This window comes from Cupressus sempervirens, chromosome 9, assembly GCF_028749045.1.
Source record: "Cupressus sempervirens isolate cs-2001-9-10 chromosome 9, ASM2874904v1, whole genome shotgun sequence".
Lineage (NCBI taxonomy): Eukaryota > Viridiplantae > Streptophyta > Pinopsida > Cupressales > Cupressaceae > Cupressus > Cupressus sempervirens.
Window position 1 is genome coordinate 614,626,952 of NC_143126.1, and position 21,693 is coordinate 614,648,644.

Below are 21,693 nucleotides of genomic sequence, written 5' to 3' on the forward strand. Positions count from 1 at the left end.
ATCACATCATTTTTTGACTTCCATAAGCCAACCTTGGTGTCATGCCTAACTTTCCTGAGATCCATAGAATGTAGGGAAAAATCATTTGTAGACATATCTTTGATTCTTCCTTCTTTGGTGGGTTTGGAAATTTCTATTGTCGGATGCCCTGTATTATGATCTTTTCCAAGAATGGACAAGGTCTTTTGCTTTTTGACTTTTGTTAGTGTTGATCCAGAGCAGATAGCTAGAGATAAAGTCTCTTTGTTAGGACCTCCTTCTTCTCTCCTCTTTCTTTTTCTGTCCAAGGTGTCCCCCAACCATGAATCTATATTGATCACTTTGGATGCAATCCCAAGTGTATCTATACTAAACATCTTTATCTTGATCAAGGTGAGTGTTTTTATAGTTGAAGAGAAACAATTCTTTGGGGCCTATGAGATGAACTTTGAATATTCCTAGCTTGTCTCTACCTTTGCATTCTTCTTTTTTACTTCATCGGACTCAATAGACTCACTCTCACTACTTCCTCCATCTCCAAGATCCACTACTTGCACTTGGGGGCTACTGGGAAGGAGTAGTGTAGCACTTACATATGAGATCATATTGTAATGGGGTGAGAAAGAAAGAGTGACTGCAGTATCCTTTAACTCCTTCACCTTCTTCTTCTCGACCTTTGTTGGAGTTTTGATCATTGGTAGAGAGCCATCTTGACAAGTTCAAGGTAGGGGAATGCTTTTTTCAGGAGGTTGATCACCTCCATCTGATGGTTGTGCTAGCCCTTAGGTAATGGCCAAGATTACACCTAATGTGCCACCCTGCGAGGAGGAAGCTACTGCAACTTTTGGGGGAAGCTTGAGCGAATGTGCCTTTGCTCTAACTACTTCTAGTTGTGGTCCCTTCGATCCATTTTTTGGTCTACTTGTAGATTCAATCAATCATTATATCTAGCTCTTCCCCATTATCTTCATAAGAGTTTGATCTTATTGGAGTTCCTCTTAGCTTGGTCAGGTAAGTATCGCTATACATGTTTTGGTCATTATCCTCTACTCCTTCTACATCAATATTGACTTTGTATATTTTTACTTGATCGACTATTTTTCTAGTGAAGGTTGTATCAGAACTCTTGAACTCATTCTTACAATCGGCTCAGTAATCCTCAATGGTGTTAATGTGGTTAGTTACAGTTCTAATTTGCAAAGCATCCCTTGCATAACCATTTGGGTTGAACATGGGCCTCAAGACTTCATACATGTCCAATTTACACTTCATCTCAAACACCTTCAAAATGTTCTTGGCATCAGAGTAGGTGTCACAATTAAAATCCCCCATCTTCATGGGAAATTTGTACCCTTTCTTCTTCAAGATCTTGCTCAACACATTCACTTGAATGACTTGTCGCACGATCTCGATCAGCATGATCATGTCACTAGGATATCTTGGTAGCTTCAAGGGGAAACCATCGAAAGCTGCAAGATGCAATAAGAGAAGGATGAGAATCAAATGAAATAACTCCCAAATTGGTTGATGGATGCCATGGCTTTAGGACTACATCTCCTTTCTAGATGTCCCTCTAGCTCCCTACAAATCCTCATAGTGAATGCATCATTAACTTTCACATACTCTACATAACTATTTTCCAATTGTAGGCATGGGTAAAACTCATAAGACTTCACATCATCAGGAAAATTTTCCACTCTTGGGATGCCTAGCCATAATTGTAATGAGGCCAAAATATAGACGAGGAAAGAGGACATATAGAATGTATTGTAAAATTTTGTATCACAGAGAGCATTGGACTGAATTTTTCTTACCTCATGGGCCCAATCAATATATTGGGTGTTAGAGAAAATGACTTGCACTAAAAAGAAATACTGCTCAACAAAATTCAAATCTTCTACTTCATCTTTCAATCTATGTAAGAGGACCAAGATATCGATAATCTCTGGTTTGAGATTAGTCCCAAACAAGATCTTAGGAACCTTACACTTAGCACTCTATGGTTTCTGGAACTATGTTTGCATGATTTTTTTCCTCCAAATCATTTTCTTTGCAGAGAACTCAAAAATAGCTCCTCAGAAGGTAAAATTTGAGAATTCCTCCCATTCTGGTACTCGAAGGAAATTCACCACAATTTTATCTCTCAATTGAAATCAACACCATGTCATCTAGTAGCACAATTTGCCTTGTCTCTAGGTTGTAATGATGTATATCTTTATACATTAACTCTGGGGCCTAGACTACAACTGAAAAACTAGCTGCCTTGAATAACCCACATCTTCAAAGCTTCTTAGTGATGGGATGAATCTTCTTAGACTTCACTTTCTTTTGAAAATCCTCCATGTTGTAGAAATGAAGAGAGGTATCTCTGAAATTTTGCAATTGGGATTTGATTTTGTTCAACTCATCAAAACCCACAAACCTAGTTGCCATGGTTTTGAGAGTGAGATGTGAATTAAGAAAGTGAAAGGAATGGCTAATGCAATAGATACTGGCTTTTTGAAAAAGTTATGCACATTAAAAGAATAGTAGTTCAAAGAAAGAGTGGTAGTTTGTTCAACTATTTATGTTTCCTTATATATAGGAGCCTTGATTCATCTAGTGGTCTTTAGATTTCATGCCAAACAAATGAATTAAAGGAGATATCCATTGAAATAGTAAATGTAAGGGTTTAGCAGGCATCTAGGGGCCTTTTCACTATTATGTTGGTTCAATGGTAACTTTCTATCTCCCCATAACTTACTTTCCTATTTTCCTTTAAGCTTTGAGAAGTTATCAATAGATTTCTCAATGGGAAAATGTCCATTAAGTTGTATTCTACTCATTAATTCTTTTCTGTAATAGTTAGATTCTTTCTGTTATCATTCTGAGATGTTTAATACACAAATTATGAATCTAACCTGATCATTGGCTTGATTTTATTTAGAATTTATGAAATTTTCTTCCTAGGTTGAAAACCCACCGAGGAGAAGACAATTTGTGTTTCTCTACCAACATTTCCTTTCTTAATTAAGATTTAGACCATTTCCATTCTTGGGATCCAAAATTTCTAAGTGAGGTGCGAAGACCTTGTAGGAGACTAGTTATCATTCCTTTTCATTCTAAACTACCTTTTCAAAAAACCAAGTTCATGGGTTGAAAACCCATCAAGGAGAAGTTAGTTTTAAGCTTTCCATCAGGGATGATTATGAGAGCCTTGGTGAATCTTAAACATTTTATGAAGTCATAATCACAAAGTGAGCACTGATTCACCATAGGATGCCTTGCTATTTTTCATGTTTTTGATCAATGTACATAAGTTAGTGCCTTTTGCAAGAAATCATCTTCATGAGTATAAAACCTACCAAGGATAAAATGATTTTTGATTTTCTATAAGCTTATGTTTCCTTTGAAAAAGTGGTAGGCCATAAGTGGATATAACTTGTAATTGATCACTAAATGAGTAACATAGATCTCCATCAGATTAGGCACTAACCTACTTGCATGATCACTTCGACAAAATGAAGAACCACCCAATTATGAAATGGGGAGAGGGAGTAAAGGGAAAATCTGATGGAGACTTGTCCAACCTAAGAGGGTTTATACCTAGAGTCAATTACAACTCAGAATTCACTCTTCTCAGTATAACACAACTATTAATTGCTAATTGATTGGAGAATGAAAAGTAGGGCAACAAATATATCATTGAGATATTAGTCTCACACACCTTTTAATTTCCTACTTGGGGGTGATGTGAAAACTTGATCCATTGGATGAAGTGACCTCATCTGAAATTGATGTGCTTCAATATTCCTTTTTCTTCCATATCTCATTCATCTGCACTTTGACTTTCTCAACATCAACCTTCTCTTTGCCTTTATTGAATTTACTACTTGGTGCTATTGCCCTTGTTGGAGAGTTTCTGTTGATGTGACCAATCTTCAAATAGTTAAAACATGTAGTTTGACTCAACCACCTACTATAATCACTTCTAAAATGTGTTCCAATGCAATTCTCAAAAACATATCCATACTTTTGACAATAGTGATAACTATACCTTGTATTGTAATCCCAATTTTAGGATTTTCCATTGGGTTCTACCTTTGTCTTCTTGTTTAATCTCCACTTGTTATTAGATCTACATTCATATTCTTTATGTCCATACTTATGAAAATTGTGGCAATATCCTTAAAATATTTGTGTGCTTAAGGTCTTGGTCCTACATTCATGGTCTTGATGTCCTATGACACTAACCCATCAATTTCTTCTTAGGGTTCTATTTTGCATTGTTGCTCCTACAAAGATTTATTGTATAACCTAAGTGTCCACAATTATGACAAGTGGGTTTGTAGTTCTTACCTTTATTATTTCTTTGTTCACCACTTTTAGACTATTCTCCTTCCTTGGTATTGTAGTATCCTAATCTAGTAGTATCATTGTTAGATCTAGGAGATCTCATTAATTTCTCAGAGTATTTGATAGCTTCATTGGGTTTATTAAAATTTTTATCAAATTCCTTTTTTCTTCTTAGTTCATTCATGAGTTTTTCATTCTATAACTTTAGGGTTGTGATCTCAATGTCCTTTCCATTCAATTCATGATTGGAAATCATTCGTTGATTCCTTGTATCTAGTTGCATGCTACAAATTATTTGTACTTCTAATCTCCTCTCTTCCATTATGTTGGTCAGTGTTCTTTTTTCATCTTCAATCATGACTTTTTCTTCCTCAATTTTCTTTTCCTACTTGGTTACCTCACATAGCAATACTGATTGGATTTCTTGTTCTATCTTAAGATTTATGACCTCTTGAGTTAGGGCACCACTCTTTTCCATCAAATCTATAACTATTGCATCAAATTCACTTGAGTTTCTATCTACAAACAATTTAGTAGTGTCTTTTTCTTTGTAATGTGTGTCACTTTCCTCAATAGCTATCTCTTTCCTTCTCTTTAATGAGCATTTCAACTCATCTCTTGCTTCATTCAATTGATGTAGATAAATCTAGATTTCAATCTTCTAGTTCCCAATAGTCTTTCCCAACTTGTAGACTTCCATCTTCAAGATCTTTCCTCAAAGTTACAAATTTTTCCTTTCCAAAGAACCAACACTCTTTGGAATTAACAATGGGAAAGTAAACTCTAAGAGGGGGGCCAAGGTGGGGGGTGGTTAATTAGAACTTCAAGAATTTAACCATAAAAACATTCACCACACATCTATCTCATAATTTGCATGTCATTGAAATAGCTAGCTACACATGTTTATCCATATCATGAAAATAATTAACACATGACATGGTAAATTTTTTACCCAAAAACCCTCCAATGAAAAGGTAAAAATGGAGTGGGGATGAGACCCACAAATCTTCACTACTACAGTTATAAAGTCTATCCAATTAAGGTTACAATTGATCATAAACTATGATCTACCTTGTGAAATGTTTTCCTTATTAAAGGCTTACAAAGACTATTAAATCTTACCTTGTTAATAGATTTCAACACCTTGTTAGAAGTGTGTCTGGTTAGAGGACTTCAACTTACAATAAAGTAAGCTCACCCTATTAAAGGATTGACAAAAGCCTTATAGGAGTACTTAGTTAAGATATTTTACTGATTCACCTGTTAGAATGTTTTAGCCTTGATCCTTTGGTTAGCACCTCTCTACTAGATATTAGATCTCCTCTTTCCTTATGTATACTTGATCCTTCTAATCAAATGTATCACTTATGTTCTCTCTCTACTTTCCTCTTATCTCTCTAACTGATTCTAAAATTCATAATATGATCACAACCTTCTTAGTCACCATGAATTCTCTCTCTATGCTTAGCATTTTCCCTTCTCTTCTCATCTATGCATAAAAACTCTTTAGGTTTTTCCCTCCTTAAGAAGACTTAGGTGACCTAGGGTTAGGTAGGAATCAATGATTACAATTCACCCTTTTTGCCTTTTAGAACATCCCTTAATATAATGTATGCATTGTATAGTAATTCATAATATAGCTTCTTATATATCTTCTAGAATCTTAAAACAATCCTCAAGTTGGCCCAAGAATAGTTTACATAGAATTTTGTGCCATTACAAACAACTATGTCCAAAAAAATTTACTCGACACTTGAAGCCTCTAATACCTGGCATGTATTAACTCTTCATTGTTGTAAATTGTCTCCTAAATGACTTGACATCCACTATTCACTAGGCATCTGAATCACTCAACATGGATTAGCTTGCTCATCATTGGAGTGACTTGGCACATACTATATATTTTGATCAACATGAATTATCTAACATCTTATGCTTGGCATACACTACTTGCTCAACATTCACTAAGTACTATTAAGTAATGACTTTTAAGTGTATTTTCACTCATATGTCAAAACCAAAATGAGATCAAAAAATTTTCCTTTCTAAAGGGGGGTCATTTTCTTATGATGATGAGTGTTAAGGTGACTCTGATGTGCCCTTTAGTTAAAAACATTGACATAAATAATGAGTCCCAAAAGAAATTTCTCCAATAAAAATTATTTTTTGTATTGGAGAGATGATATATCACATAACACCATCCTCATTTCAGCCTATTTTCCATGGATAACATAAAGGTCTCTTACAACAAGGTTATTGAATTGATGGAGTATGTCAGATCTTGCTATGATTACAATAGTTGGATGTAGATATGTAGATAATAAAAAAATTGTATAGTTATGCACTTGCGGAAAATTATATACAACAAAAAGTTAGTGAACAAAGTAAAATACTAGCTATATACATTGATAGAAAGCCAAAAGCATCAGGGCATATTACATGTTTTATAAATAGTACATAACCTACATCAACTAAGAAGCGAGCCAATTGAATATTTGGGGTGTACAAGGGAAATCATGTATTTGTATGTGCAATAAAATCAATACATAGAGGTGAAGAGCTTCTTATTAATTACAATTTGAATTGCAAAGATACAAATAAAACCACTAGCATGGGTGAGGTGGTACGTACTATGCACATTTAAAACCAACTCTAATCAATGAATCCAACACACCATTAAATTTTGATTTTGTTTTTGCTAACTTAGAATAATAACACATGTTTTAACATGTCTTAATTTTTTTTTTTTGAAATATAGGACTAAAGTATGGATCAACAGCCACAGGATACACATGGTGGTGATGGTTCTCATGAGACTTCTTCCTGACATGTAAAACACATTGTTGTTGTACAAATTAGATACAAGAAATATGTTAATGCATATTTTTTATTATTTTTTATTCTTCACTACTATTCTAGATTGATTTTAAATACAGTGCTAGTAATATTATTCTCACAGATGAGTGTTGGTCAAGAAAAGGGAAAGGAAATAGTAGTCCATGATACATGATAATCAGGATGAATTCGTCATTGATTTTGCGTCAACCGCTGATCCTATGGCTCTAGTGCAAAAGGTGCTTTGTGACTTACCAAGAATGGTAGAGAAATTGGCATCAACTTAACCTCAGACTCGTGAAATACAATAAATGGAGGATGAGTTGATGCACCTAGTTTAGACATATACAATAAGTATTCATGTAGTTTTTAATTATAACAAAAGTTCAATAACTATTTTTATAGTATACTATTTTATTTATATCATTAAATAAAATGAATATGTGTTATTTTTACAAAGTATGTTAAGAAGTTACAAGGGTGATGTCCCAAAGGATGATACTTTAGGTGGTTCAAGTACATCACATGTTCTATCCTACACTTGTATTTTGCTTGAACAATATCTCTTTTAATAGCTCTAACAATCTTATTTTATTGTGCTCTAACAATCTCATTATTTAGCTCCTACCATTGATCCTTTGTTCACTATGCCACCTGCTACAAGGAACAGAACCAAAGAGGTAACACTAACTACAAACTTAGCATGCCAACTAATTGTGTGAAACTCTTGGTTTCAGGGAATGCAGAAGGAGGGCATAGTTCAATATGCAATCTCAATTCATATGCATAAGACATTAGGTGGAGCTAAAAAAATCCAATAGGTTTTCCTTTTTGTTATAGGTCTTTAATTAGGTATTTTAAGTTTTAGACCATCACAAACATTGTAACTTTAACTCTTTAAGCAAGGGTAATGACCTCAGCATGCAAGAAAACCAAGACTTTCTATGTGTTGGCATGCTAAGGACATTCTCTCATCCATAGTAGCTAGAGTTCTAATGTTCATGATGGTTTATAATTTAAAAATTGAATAAACCTATTAAATAAATGTAAATGTGGTGGGTTTTTTAATCTCTACATATTGTCCATGCATATAGAATGCAGTTGCACATGCATTCTCAATTCATTGTGGCATTCACAAGTTTATCAAATCAATGGTATGATGCCATTCACATCTACAATTTTCCATTAGTAAGTTTAGTTAATTTCTAGGCTATTGTTGCAAACTATACATATGCTTAAACTTAATATTTTAGAGCTTGTTCATTAGAATATGTGAATTTTTATTGTATCTACTATCAAACCAACAAAAAGAAATATTTTACCTTGATTTAAACTCTAGTTAGAAAGTTACCCTTGATGCAAGTTAGGATGCCAATGAAATTCTCACTCGAAGCTAACTAAGTTCTCTTAATTGCTTCAGCATTGATGAGTACATGCTCTTTGAAAATATCCCATAGTCCACTTTTCAAAAACAAAATTAATCTCAAATTAACACTACATCAAAATGTTATAGGTCCTCCTCAATAAAATTCCTTTTTCCTTTGTGTATTTTCACTAAAGTAGAATGGCTACAACTACACAAAATGAATAAATATGTGCTCCCTGTATGCTAGAATTTTGTTGTCCTCACCCTTTCAAGTCTCCATGAAAAGAAAGATTCTCTCACTATAAGATGTAATAGAGACATAAGATTATGTTAAAATGAAAATGGTTTTGTAGCTAGGACTAATTAACCTTTGCCTATATCAAATTTAGTTGCTTCTACATAACTACACCATTAGATTCAATGTGTGGCATTTTGCACAAGTAACATCTACATAGTAACATTGTAAATTTTCAAGTGAACCTAAATGAAGTAATTAGCAATTGATACCAATACTTACCATCATATATAAAAATTAAATAATGTGAAAAAAAATAGGCTTAGTAGCACAATATATCATCTATATTACATAGAAAATTATCATGTTGAGGAACACTATATATTTTTCAAAAAGATTTTTATTGCAACAAATGGAAGTGCAAACTTTTACAATATCAACAACTATTTTTAGAATCGTGTGCATATGAGTGTTCTTTTGTTGCATAATCAATCCTCAGATTAGTTTCCTTGGTGTGTTACCTCAACATTGAGAGGCTTTTAGGTCGTTCTTATTAGAATTAATAATTTCCACAATGTTTGTAAAATTAAGTAATCAATTATTTTAGGAAAATTGTTCTTGAATCATAAACAAGAATTTGATTCTTATTTCAAAATTATGTTGCTTCTCTATATCAAAATTGTTTGTAAATTTTCTTCTTCTTAAATATTATTGCCTCGCTGGGCTTCATTTATATTTCTTGGAAGAACTATTTTTTCACATGAGTTATTGTGCAAGTAAAGTTGTGCCTAAGCTTTGTGCCAAGTTTCTACATCAACAAAGTTGTGTCTAAGTTTTGTGCCAAGTTTCTTCATCAAGTTGTAAAAGCTGAGAATCATAAAAAATAGTGATATATGTGAAAGCCTTCAAGTAGCATGTTTTAGGTTCTTTACTTTTCATCATTTTGCAATGAATTGATAACTCAAGTTTTTGTACATTAGAATTGGAGAAAGATTTTTCATTTCTTGATACACTTTTAATTAGATTTGAACTTCTTAATCTTATCATGGTTTGATCATCCAAATTCAACTTTTCTACAGTGAAAAGTGTATAAACTAAATTTCCTTTTTAAGAATCCAAATTGAATGAATAAGACAATAATGGAATACTGAAAAACACTTGTCTCATGAACACTTTTAGAGGCAAAAAAATTGATAGAATCATCAAAATAAATATTAAGACTTTTTTAGAAGTTTCCTCTAACTTGCCAATGGACCTCTTTAACCTCTTAAATTTTGAAATTGTGTAATATAATCACATTAAACAACCTAGTTGCCTTTGATTTTTGAGATGGAAGCCAAGCTTTTTCATAAAGAAGATTTTTTCCTTACAACATTCCACAAGATGCTCTTGAAATCATGACCTATATAAAATATGCAAAACATGAACATGAGAAAAAAATTGGTTTTTGGTAATGTAGGATTTCTTGTCAGCCCAACTCTCTTGCATCACTAAACAATACTAATTTATTTCATGTATTTGTATCAACTACAAGGAGTTAAGGAAAGTGGGTGAAAATGAGTTGGGTTAGATTTGGTTAAGTTATTTTTATTTCTTAAGATTTAGTAGTTGACCCTCAATTGTAGATTCAAGCTTACAATGCCAAGTTTTACCTAGGAATGACATCAATAATAGGGTGCTAAATTAAATTTTCCATTGATGCCACCCATGAATCATAATTCAATTGTTTGGGTTGAACTATACTTCCCAATCTTCTTCTTATCAACATCTTTTTACCATGAAACTTGTCTCATCACATTCTTAGTAGGTCCACTTATGGATTCAAAACATTGAATGATAGGAATTAGTCCTTGGGTGCCCATTGTTAATGGCTAGCAATTGCTTATCATTTTTATGGTATGGAAGTTGGGTGAGCTTGACATCATCCATGACATACAATAAGTGCTACCATGTCAAATAATCAATATAAAAAATGTGGGGCAAAGTTAACAGGTGTTTTGCCAAATCCTTCTCTTCTTATTTATTACCATGTGACAAGACCCTTTAAGGATGCATAATAATTGAAACTATCACCTTCTTTAATTGTATCCATGGTATGAAGGGAAAGTAAATGGTTAGGGAATCTAGTCATCCACTTTAAATTTGAGCACCCAAATTATATTAATATATTTTAACATTTAAAAATAAAACTAATTTCTTGGTAGTTTTTAACTTTATCTACTTGCAAAGGAGGTGTAATAGTACTCGATAGAGATAAATAGAGTTGGAATTGCAATGCTCATATTATGGCTTCTTATTTTATGTCTTTTCATTCATTTTCTCAAAAAAAAATCTCTCTCTTTCTTCAATGACGTTCCACAATTTCCATGCATTTGAGTTATCTAGAGACTTTGAATAATTCTCATGGCATTGGAGCTAGGATAAATTCTCATTTGTTTGTAGTAACACTGAGTTTAATAAGATAGTCTTAATCTTGATCTGAATCACAAGTGATTTTTGTTATTTGGTTCAGGACCAGCCTGTCTGATAACTTTTGAAACACAATCACAATCACAAGACATTCACATCAATCTAAAATGCTTTTGTCCTAGAAATGATCTATATGTCATAACTCATATCCCTTGTATCTTCGTCTTGAATACCAAATTGCAGCCTATGTGGGTGGTTGGCAGTTGTTTTGATATTCCAGACAATATGTTTATAAGATTTCTAGATATCTATATAATATCACGAGGTAATGGAATTAACATTTTTCTTCCCTATCTACTTAAAATATATGGAGTTCTCTTTTATTGGCTTCTTGAATTCCTTATTTTTAAAGAAGATCTCAACTTATATGTTCAAGATTTATGAAACCTTACAAGGTGAGTAAGAATGACAACTAGAGAGAATATTATGGCACTACCAAAACAACAATCAAATATGGGTAACACTAGTCCAATTATAGAAGTAAACACTAAAAAGAAAATGAAACATTAGGCATTACAAGCAGTAATTTTTTTAATTATTCAGCTATTTGTTGCAATTGCGATGACATGTTCCGATGGATAGCCATTTCTCTCATAACAAAATTGTCGCAGTATGATCACCATTACAATAGCTAGTTCCAGTGGTTCAATGTCACTTCTAGAACATAACTTTCACATGGACATTGCAATTACAATGATAGACTAGAAGATTCAGACAACGTCATTGTGATGGTCTACTATCCCACTTGTGATGGTGCCAATGTGAACTCTTGCTTCTTCCTTCTTCCAAGTTATGATAGTTTTATCCATCGCAATTTTGAAGAAACCCCTTGTCATCGTAGTTTATGAAAACAAAAGTATCATGCATGTTCGATGGGAGCCAATTTTTTGTTTTGTCTCTTAGGTGACAAGTGGTTGTCGTAATTCAGGCCCAAATGTAGTAGTCCCTTGTATGGTTCCATGGTTTCAAATTACTTTTATCACCAATCATGTGATGTGAACAACCACTATCAATTATCAATCTATTATCTTTACCCACATATGAGATTAATGCAGTTTTCTTATCTTCATCAAAATCTTCTTTCATAGGAACATAGACAACTTCTTCATCATTACTTTCAAATTCATTATTAGTTTCTTCTTCAACAATGTAACAATATTCTTATCTTTGTCTTTGTAGTCCTTGTTTCTCCTAGTGTCTTAGTAATCTCTTCTTCCTTTGTACATGCCTTCCCTTCTATCATCCTTGTCTTCTTTTTTAGGACATCTTGTAGGAATATGACCAACTTTGCTACATGCAAAATAGATTATCGGAAGTTTACTATTTTATTTTACTCTACCTCTTGGAATTCTTCTAGCCATTAGTGCTTCAAGCACATTGAGTTCATCTTAGAAGCATCACTTTCACTCTTCAAAAATTTTCCTTTTCATTTCTTACTAAGAACCAATTGTGATTTAAAAGATGATTCAATGGTGGTAGGGGTGAAATTATCAAAATTTGACATTTCAAAATTAGTAAGCCTACTAATCACACCTTCTAGAGTTAGGTTATTACCAGAGTACATCTTAATTCTTGTATTGTAGAAACCCTAATAGCATAAGTTGAAAGTAGAGTTCTTAATACCTTGCTGATCACAGTCTCATCATCAATCTTTCCATTTTCTCCTCTTGTGGTGTTTACAGCCTCTTTGATTCTTCAATAATACTAGATAATATTCTCACCTTCCATCATTCTGATTTCAACAAACTTACCTCTCAAGCTCTCTAATTTTTCCTTCAAGACATTTGCATCTCCTACATAGATGGTCTGTAGTGTATCCCACATTCACTTTCCATTTTGGTAGTCTTTTATGACATCAAATTCAACATAGCTTAGGGATGATGCAATCTCAAATATAACTTGGTTGTGTTCTTCCTTCTCTTCCAGCTCCTGAGTTGTCAGAGGAATAATTGTTATCTCCACATATGCATTATCCACATTGTATTCTACGATCTCCAATTCTTGCCAAATACAACCTCATCAAATTCTTCCATGTGGAAAAATTCTCTTTGTTTAACCTTGGCACCTTCTTTTTGTACATCTTAATCTTTCGTTTCAAGTACCTTCAAATTTTTCTCGAAAAGCATGAGAGCTTTGATACCAATTGTTAGAATTTTTAGAATAGTTGAGAGGAGGGGTGAAATAATTATTGAAGGTCTAGATGTACCAATTCAATAATTAATCACTTCAACTACTTTAGATCTAAGCATCCATTAGCTCGGCCTCTATAGAAAACTATCAATAGCATCAACTAGTAGTCCATTGTCCTAATAATAAAAAGCTTGTAAAATGCAAAATATTAATAGTAAATCATCACAAGTAACATCCAAACAAGTTTGACACTAGGATTTAACATGGAAATCAAAATTGGGAAAAGCCACTAGTAACATGTCTCTATTCTTTCACTCGTCTTAAGTAAGCTCTATTAGGATCCAACCTTGTTAAACATTAAAAAATATAGTATTAAATATGACCTTGTTAAAGGATTTTATCACCCTATTAGGAGTGGCCTTGTTAGAGGACTTTAGAAAATTCCACTACAATGCCACCTTGATTAAAGGATTTCAATACTAATACAATGGTTAGAAAATAATAGTAGGTTTTGATCTAACAAATATAAATCACTTTGCAAATATAGATTGCATTTCAACTCACATGTTGATCTACTGATTGGCCTCCATTTTCATCATAGTCTCTGATTTTGTTTGAAACCCTTCAAATAATCAATCTTCACCTCTTCAGAACTCTTCTCAATCTCCTACTTAAGTTTTCCAATTAGTACCATCAACAACTGCTCCAAACTATTATGTTAGCCCTTGTACCTCATTAAATAGGTAATTCTAATCATTTTCCACTTAAACACCACCATGGATCTTAGGGTTAGGTCATATTCATTGAATCCTTCCATCATTGTTATTTATTCTCAAATCCTCTTCATTAATCATCTAGATATGACACAAAAAATAGATAGAAATGTGTCTTACCAATTATGTTTGACATCAGTGACAACATAATAATTGTCTTATTTGTAGTTTCCAATAGTACTATCTAGTTTTTGTGATTTTTTCTTTCCAAAAGTATATTTGGAAGTGATCAAATCTAAATACAAAATAACTCTTCTCAACTAACTTTTTGCATTAATTTTATTTTTCTTCAATTCAGTCAGATGTTAGAGAATGAGTAGTGACTATATTGGTAACATGGTCACCTTTAATAGTAAGTAACAACACTACATTTTCAAAAAATATCTGGAACGTCAATGGCTTGTGGTTATGTGAGTGAATTAATTGTATTGATGAAAGTTGGGCATCCCATATAGAGTCCCACTGCAATCTAATCTACTACCATAATGATAGATGATATTCTTTTTCTATGATTGTTTAATATGGTTTTCATCTCCACATTTTAGTTTGCCAAAGCAAGCAAGCCAACGGTACACAATGGAATAATCATGTGCACAAAGCCAAGTTTAGACCATGTTAGAGTTTTTACTTTTTCTTAATTTTCCCCTATATTTTTTTGTTAATGTGTTCATGTTCATCTTCAAAATATAAGGTGTCCTCTTTCTAAAGGAAACCAATGGTTCCCTAAAACTAGGTTTCTTTTAAGAAAGAAATAATTGCTTAATCTTATCTACAAAAAAAACTTATGTTTAGTAATGCAATGTATGTTTCAAACTATTTCTAGGTAAAATAAAATAAGAGGTCTAGATAATCCAATATAAGGGAACATGTAATTACGTTGATTTTGTCTTCTACACCTAACTATTAGAGAACTGAGCATCCCTTCTTTTGGGATAAATAGAAGGCTCTAGATTTTGAGATTTGAAATTAGCTTTTGTATTTGCTCTTTAATTTTGATTAATAGTATTGTCTCTATAGGAGATTTCATTCCCTCCACCTCCAAAGTCACTAGGTTAGGTTGAAGGATATTCAGAAGGAGACACATACCTTCTTGTTGTTTTAATGAGATGCTTATTCCTAAACTCTCTTACCTTGAGACGTGTAATATTATCATACACTCTCTCTTTGATGAGCTTCCATTACCAATTATCCCTCGACCTATCATTGTGTTAAAAATATCATTAGCTCCTAAAATTAAAAATGTCTCTCTTTTCTTACCAAATAATTTTCATGCCCCGATTAAAAACACAAGAAAAACCAACATAGGGGTACTCCACAACATGGCATTGAATTCTTCTTTATGGATAGAAAGGTTTGATTTGTACGTTCCCACATAGCCATCACCATGGCCAAACAAAACGAGGTTTTTGAATTATCTGAGTTCAGAAAAATTCGTTGCATACATCAGTTGAGAGGTATTTTGTCCCAATATTTTGTGCTTTTTTCTTAAGATGTTAATTAGAATTGTAAAATAATAACCAAAAAGTGTTGATCCACTTCTCTCTAATGTGTTTGTTTGTGGTGGAGTGAACATGAAACCAAAAAGTATTTCCTCTATTTCATAGAAGGTGAATGTGAACCAAAGGAAATTTCATTTCCATAGTAGTTACCATTGATAAAGCAACATTCATGAAACTATATTTTTATTTTTAATGTGTTATTCAATGACATGTGTACATTTAGGAAGTACCATGATGTGATTAGGTATTTAGGGAATATGGATTTACCATTGTTTTTTTTAATTGAGTAATTTATGTTTGGTAAATCCTACACATGTATAATGTAAAATCATCAATGCCCACATTTCATTGTGCATAGGTTTTTATTTTATTTTTGAATTCTTTCATACTAAGATAACATCATTTCATGATTGATCTCATTTTACTTTCAATAGACTGTATGTAGTTATTTTAATTTAGATATACAAATATGTTTAATTAATCTAGAAAATGTATCTTTTTGTTTTGGTTCTCATTTCTTTATTTCCATCACTACCATATGAAATTTCTATGTGAATCTTTTTCCACAATTTTTTTTAAAACTATATACACATTCATTTCCATATATGTTAGTCCAATTTTTATTATGTTCTTCAAGTGTTAAAATTATATGGTGAAAAATCAACCAATAAAGAGTAGTTGATAACTAGAACTTCATATTTTTGTTGGAGATAATTTCTCTCTTGCAAACCATTTTCATTGCATCAGTCAGCACAAACTATTCACTAACTATAAAAATTACTATGACAATTTGGCACCACCTGAATCATTTTGGATTTCTTTCTTTCCTAATTGAAATCCTTATCCATACTATATATATTTTACTTGTATGCAGGATGATAAGTTCAATAACTACCCTTCTTTTATTATAAATCATGGGCTAATGCAATTGTTTGTGATCACAAATCAAAACAAATATCAATCTCTACAAATCTGTGTATATATATTTTATAATTTCTATTAAAATTAATAATAATTTTTTTTGAATAGAAACCTAATTTATCTTAAGCTCTCTTTTTAGCTTTCCTTCCATACTCTATTTTCACTTTTCTTAAACACTTCTATTCTGTTCCCAATACATAAGTTTTATAATGTGAACTTCCTCACATATATAGATTATTATTTCGAACATTTGGAGAGAAATCGTCCATCTAATATTAGAGTGAAGTATAAATCTTTCCCTTCCCCCAATTTATAAGGAGGAATTAAATCTTATATGGCACAGTGATACCTATGTTGTTTAATATTATTTCAATAACATAAGGGATTGAATTACTTCAAAAACAATCAATTAAGTTACATCCAATCATACATTTTTAATTCTTACAAGATGAATATATTAGAAGCTTGTTACATTTTACTCAAGTTGCTCTCTCAATTATAGAAAGATATTGTTATAAAAAAGCCTAAGGTAAGACATTTTTCATCTAAGATTATTTTTAGGCTCCTTTTTTTAAAGATGATGCAAAATTTGTATGATTGACATTTTTGGAGTATTTCAAATACCTCTAGCCTATTATAATCTACTACACATTGCTATATCTATGTGTATGAGCATTTGAGTCCTTAACTGGATTCAAACATCTAAAAAGAAACAAGATTTAGCCTCATATATTTAGCATAATAATTACCACTTCTAACTTGAACTACTATTTTAATGTTTAATACGAGGATAAAATTACCAACCAATATCTTGTGTGTAATGCTAATTAGAGAATTTAATAAAATGTTCAATCAAAAGGTCAAAGCTCACAAGAACTACTTCATCAACTACACCATTAATGAGATTGTAAACTTAACATAAGATCATTATCTTATATATTTTTACTACAAGAGCCACTTGTTGTCTTCATTAACATAAAACAAAGTGTGCCCTTTAAAATTTAGCTTGATGATACAATATTCAATTAAAAACATGTAATTTTTTCCCCATAGATATCAATGTTCTCAAATTTAGGGGATGATTGAGAATATTGATTAAAATAAAATAAAATTTTAATTTTTAATTTTTAATACAAATCAATCTTTAAAAAAATCATTATACTTTTCAAATAAGCATAAAGGTGGCAATGTTAATTAAATAGCATAATTCTTAAATTTGTCAATAGTAAAATAAAATAATTTTGAAGGGAAACAATTTAGTGTTTAGAAATGAAATTAGCTCTTCAACCCTAAGTTCTATAGAATTTAAAGGGTAAGGATAGAGTGACAAAAGAGGATGTAGTTTGGGGATGTCATGTCAAAGGGTCATTTCTACGGTACATATATTTATAGATTACTCACATTTTGGTTATTGTATGCCATTTTTAGCATATAAAATACTTATGTTTCTAGTCAAGATTCATAACAAGAGGCTAGACATAGAAAAGAATATGAAGATATTATTAGGATTTGAGCTTTTGGTCCTTGTTGACACAAAAGTCTATACCCTTGATTGAGGTATGACCCTCAAGTGACCTTGTGTAACATGGAAATGACCTCCAAGTGTGGGACTTGTGCTTTGAGGTTGAATCTCCAGAGAAGGCCGACTTCCTTACAATCAAGATGCACTACCTAATCTAATATAAAGGGGGTTATGCACCTAATTTAAATGGTTACAACTCTATCCAGGGATGTGCAACACATCAATGAAAAAGTACATATAGTCTTGACTCTATTCCAATTTCTAGGAATTCACATGCGGGTTTAGAATTGATCAAATGCTGAAGGGAAAGACATCTTCACAATACAACAATCATCATTAATTTGGGCACAACATACAAACTTCAAAAAATAGAAAGAAACATTCAAAACAAGACAAGATACATGCACAAATAGTGAATGGAAAGAAGAGGTAAAGAAAGAGCTATTTCATTAATGGAAAGCAAGGAATACAGTTGTAGAGCATGAGGCTACTATGTGTAGACGGAGGAACCCCTAAAACATATTTACAACTACTTGTTATAGAGTTCAGGTATAACTCTAATATTATATTGAGTTCAAACTCTAACCAAATAAAGTTAGATTGCAGAAGAGAGTAATAACTATTGAGAAAAAGAAAAATAATGATTAGATGCATGTCCCCATTTTGAAATTTAATCTTTTACATGAAAATTCGGTTCTTGTAAATAGAAGTAGTGGCCATAATCATTCTGACTGGTACATGGATAACCAGATGGTAGAAGGAATGGAAAATGCATTTAAACAGGCATGGAGATCACCAAAAAAGTAGTTACAGATGATCAAAAGGATCGATTGCCATCAACAAGTTGTTTCTCTTTGTCCTTGACATGCCAAGTCAACCATTTCATTAGGTCAGATAGAGTCAACCATCAAACTTCTCCATGTGGACCAATTTCCTTGAAGTATCCTACCAACTCATTCAACCTCTTTCTTTATGTTGACCTCCTGACTGCCTCTAATCATGGATTCACAACTCACACTTTTCATTAACTGTTTGGCTTTACAAAACCCCGGTGCCTTCATCTTTGCCTGATTGTTGCATTGCAGCTTGTTCCACTTTATCCCCCTAACCATTGTGGCCCTACAATTGATATGAGATTGGCAATTCACACCATTGCTACGATTTAGACTTAATAGTCTTCTTACCATGTGACGATGCGAAAATAGTTGTTTGTCTTTGTCGCCCCTTCATAGTTATGATCTCAAGTTGGCATCAATTTTCTGCAACCCTACGATCATTGTAAACTTCACTTCTTGTATTAGCTTTCACACGATCATAACTTAAATCTTGACCATGGCTTGAACCTTGTCATGATGTGCTCCATGTACTTCACTGCTTCACAACCTTAACCATGATTTTCCCTTAACCACTTGCGACAGTGCAAACACGATATTTCGTGACTTCATAGCTTTGACCTAGGGCAACCCTTAATTGTGTGTGATGATGAAAAAATTGGATTTGATTGAGAATTTTGACTATCACATCATCACGACTTGAAACACAGAAGCATTATCAATTAAATGATATCAATTCATTAGATCCCACCAAGGCTTTTTACTCATCTCGTGGTTACATGTGTCCCATGTGGACCTCTTAGCTCAGGGGGCTAAACTATTATCATGTGGGACCCTCAACCCCTCCCTTCGGACCTGTGCGGTCTCTGGCTAATCTCTCTAGTGCCACCCTCACTAACAGTTTGAGCTTTTGGTGTAGTGTTAGTCAGTCTGTGTTAATAATCCCTTAGACCTATTACTATTGTGGGGGTCACTAAAATCATTGATTCATTCAATAAGAGCATGTTTGTCTCTCATAATGATCAAAATTTTAACATTCCCCTCTTTCTTAATGGTGGCAATAATGCCAATTACTCTAGCTCAATATAATTATGCACGTTTGAGGGTTGGGTACAACATTAAATGTTTGAGACTTCTTCAATGTCAATAAAAATTGTAGATAATCAATTTTAATATTGTACAATAAAATATGTATAACATGAAAGGTCAAATTAGCATATATACTTAACAAAGTTAAAGTATAAGAAATCTCTTCTTGAGTTGATTTCTTTGTGAGATTTTATTGAATAATTATGTGTCCACTCACAATTTCAGTAACATAAAAATGCTCAAATAGTAAGGAGATGAGTTAGATGAAATTGGATAAGGGATGAATATACATGATTTGTGATGACATTCATTCTTGCCTTGGTAGGGTCCTTAATGACTATATGACATTATGATTTATTACAAGCACATGTTCCACATCTTCATATATGATTGGTGGCTACTGAAAGTGAATGTAGAGATCATCCATTCTAACCAGTATCCCATCACTTTTTATATTGTAAGCAATAATAGTCCTCACCAATTCCAACATTTAATTCTATCTTAATATGACACTTCTTTCTTACAAAAGAATTCTAGTATGAGTTTAGATTCTAGAACGTTCAACTATATCTAGACTCACTTGGGATTTAGATTGAATGGTGGAATGACATGTTACTTTGCATTGCCACCTTTTTTACAAGTGATAAATAATATTAAATAGATCAATGGAAATATTACTAAAGAGTTTGTAATGGTTTAAATTAAGGAAAAACGTGAGATTTTTCGCCTCGAACATTGTACTCTGATTCTTGGGTTCAAAACAAAACTTAAATGAAGTTAAAACCATCCCATTAGATGTAAATTGGCCATAATAGCACTTCAAGAAGGAAGTAAGAGTAGTTAAGACTGGCCAATTTACTCATTTATAATTCATGTCCCTCTCTATGATAAAAATAGAGCAAAAGGCCTTTCAACATCTAATTCAAACGCAAAAGAATTCAGTCGACTACTTCGAAGTTTCAAAACAATGCTAAGGTGCTTCCCCTATTCTTGGTTTATCTACTGAAATATCTTGTAATTTTAGTTTGATGTGCAAAACACTGTGTATGCCATTTATTATATTTTACACATGCATTATTTGTGTTGGTATCATTTGATTCTGTCTCACTCATTCTGGGAAAGCCCACCTGTTAAAGGTTGCTTCAAACGTTAGCTATTGGCAGATCCAGCTGAGTGTTTCTTTTTTGTGACAAAAGAATGGCGTCAAAGATCTTCCAAAAAGAAAAGATGATCAGTCAGTTACTCGATAGATCTTGGCAAAACAATGAGGGTTAAAATTAGCCTCTTGGGCTTGGAAATCGTGTATGATGATGTCAGAACTAGAAAGACATTCGCTGGTAATTGATTTGATGTTATGTGCAAACGAGAGAAGGGGCATGCTTTGGCAGGAAGTTGTGCAAGTCCTTTGTTGAGTTCCAGAGCCTCTTTGCCTCCACTGGAGACTCTATTTCAACTGTGTAGCTTCCTGCCACCATCTTCTCTTTTTCAACTACCTCAACTAATTGCACTGCCCTCTTCTTAGCCATTCACGTGTTTATTTTCATCGTTTATTTGTTCTATGTTTCCCATCGCATGCGAATTTTCATTGTTTATTTGTTCTAGAAGCTTCCTGGCGCTGCACTTTCGACCCGCATTTATCTACACTGTGAAATACACGGCACTGGCTAAATGGCCGAATATTTGCACCCGGTCATAGCCAGTGCCGTC

At 32.8% G+C, this 21,693-nt stretch overlaps 1 protein-coding gene across 1 annotated transcript in view; it reads right to left on the bottom strand.

Moving 5' to 3' along the window:
• LOC149540194 (major allergen Pru ar 1-like) overlaps positions 1–21,461 on the bottom strand; it is an 86,901-nt gene extending 65,440 nt beyond the window's left edge. Inside the window, exon 1 of the mRNA XM_089802667.1 lies at positions 21,351–21,461. Within this exon, the coding sequence (XP_089658793.1) occupies positions 21,351–21,461 (111 nt within the window). The remainder of the gene's footprint in view (positions 1–21,350) is intronic.
• Positions 21,462–21,693: the final 232 nt, after the last annotated feature.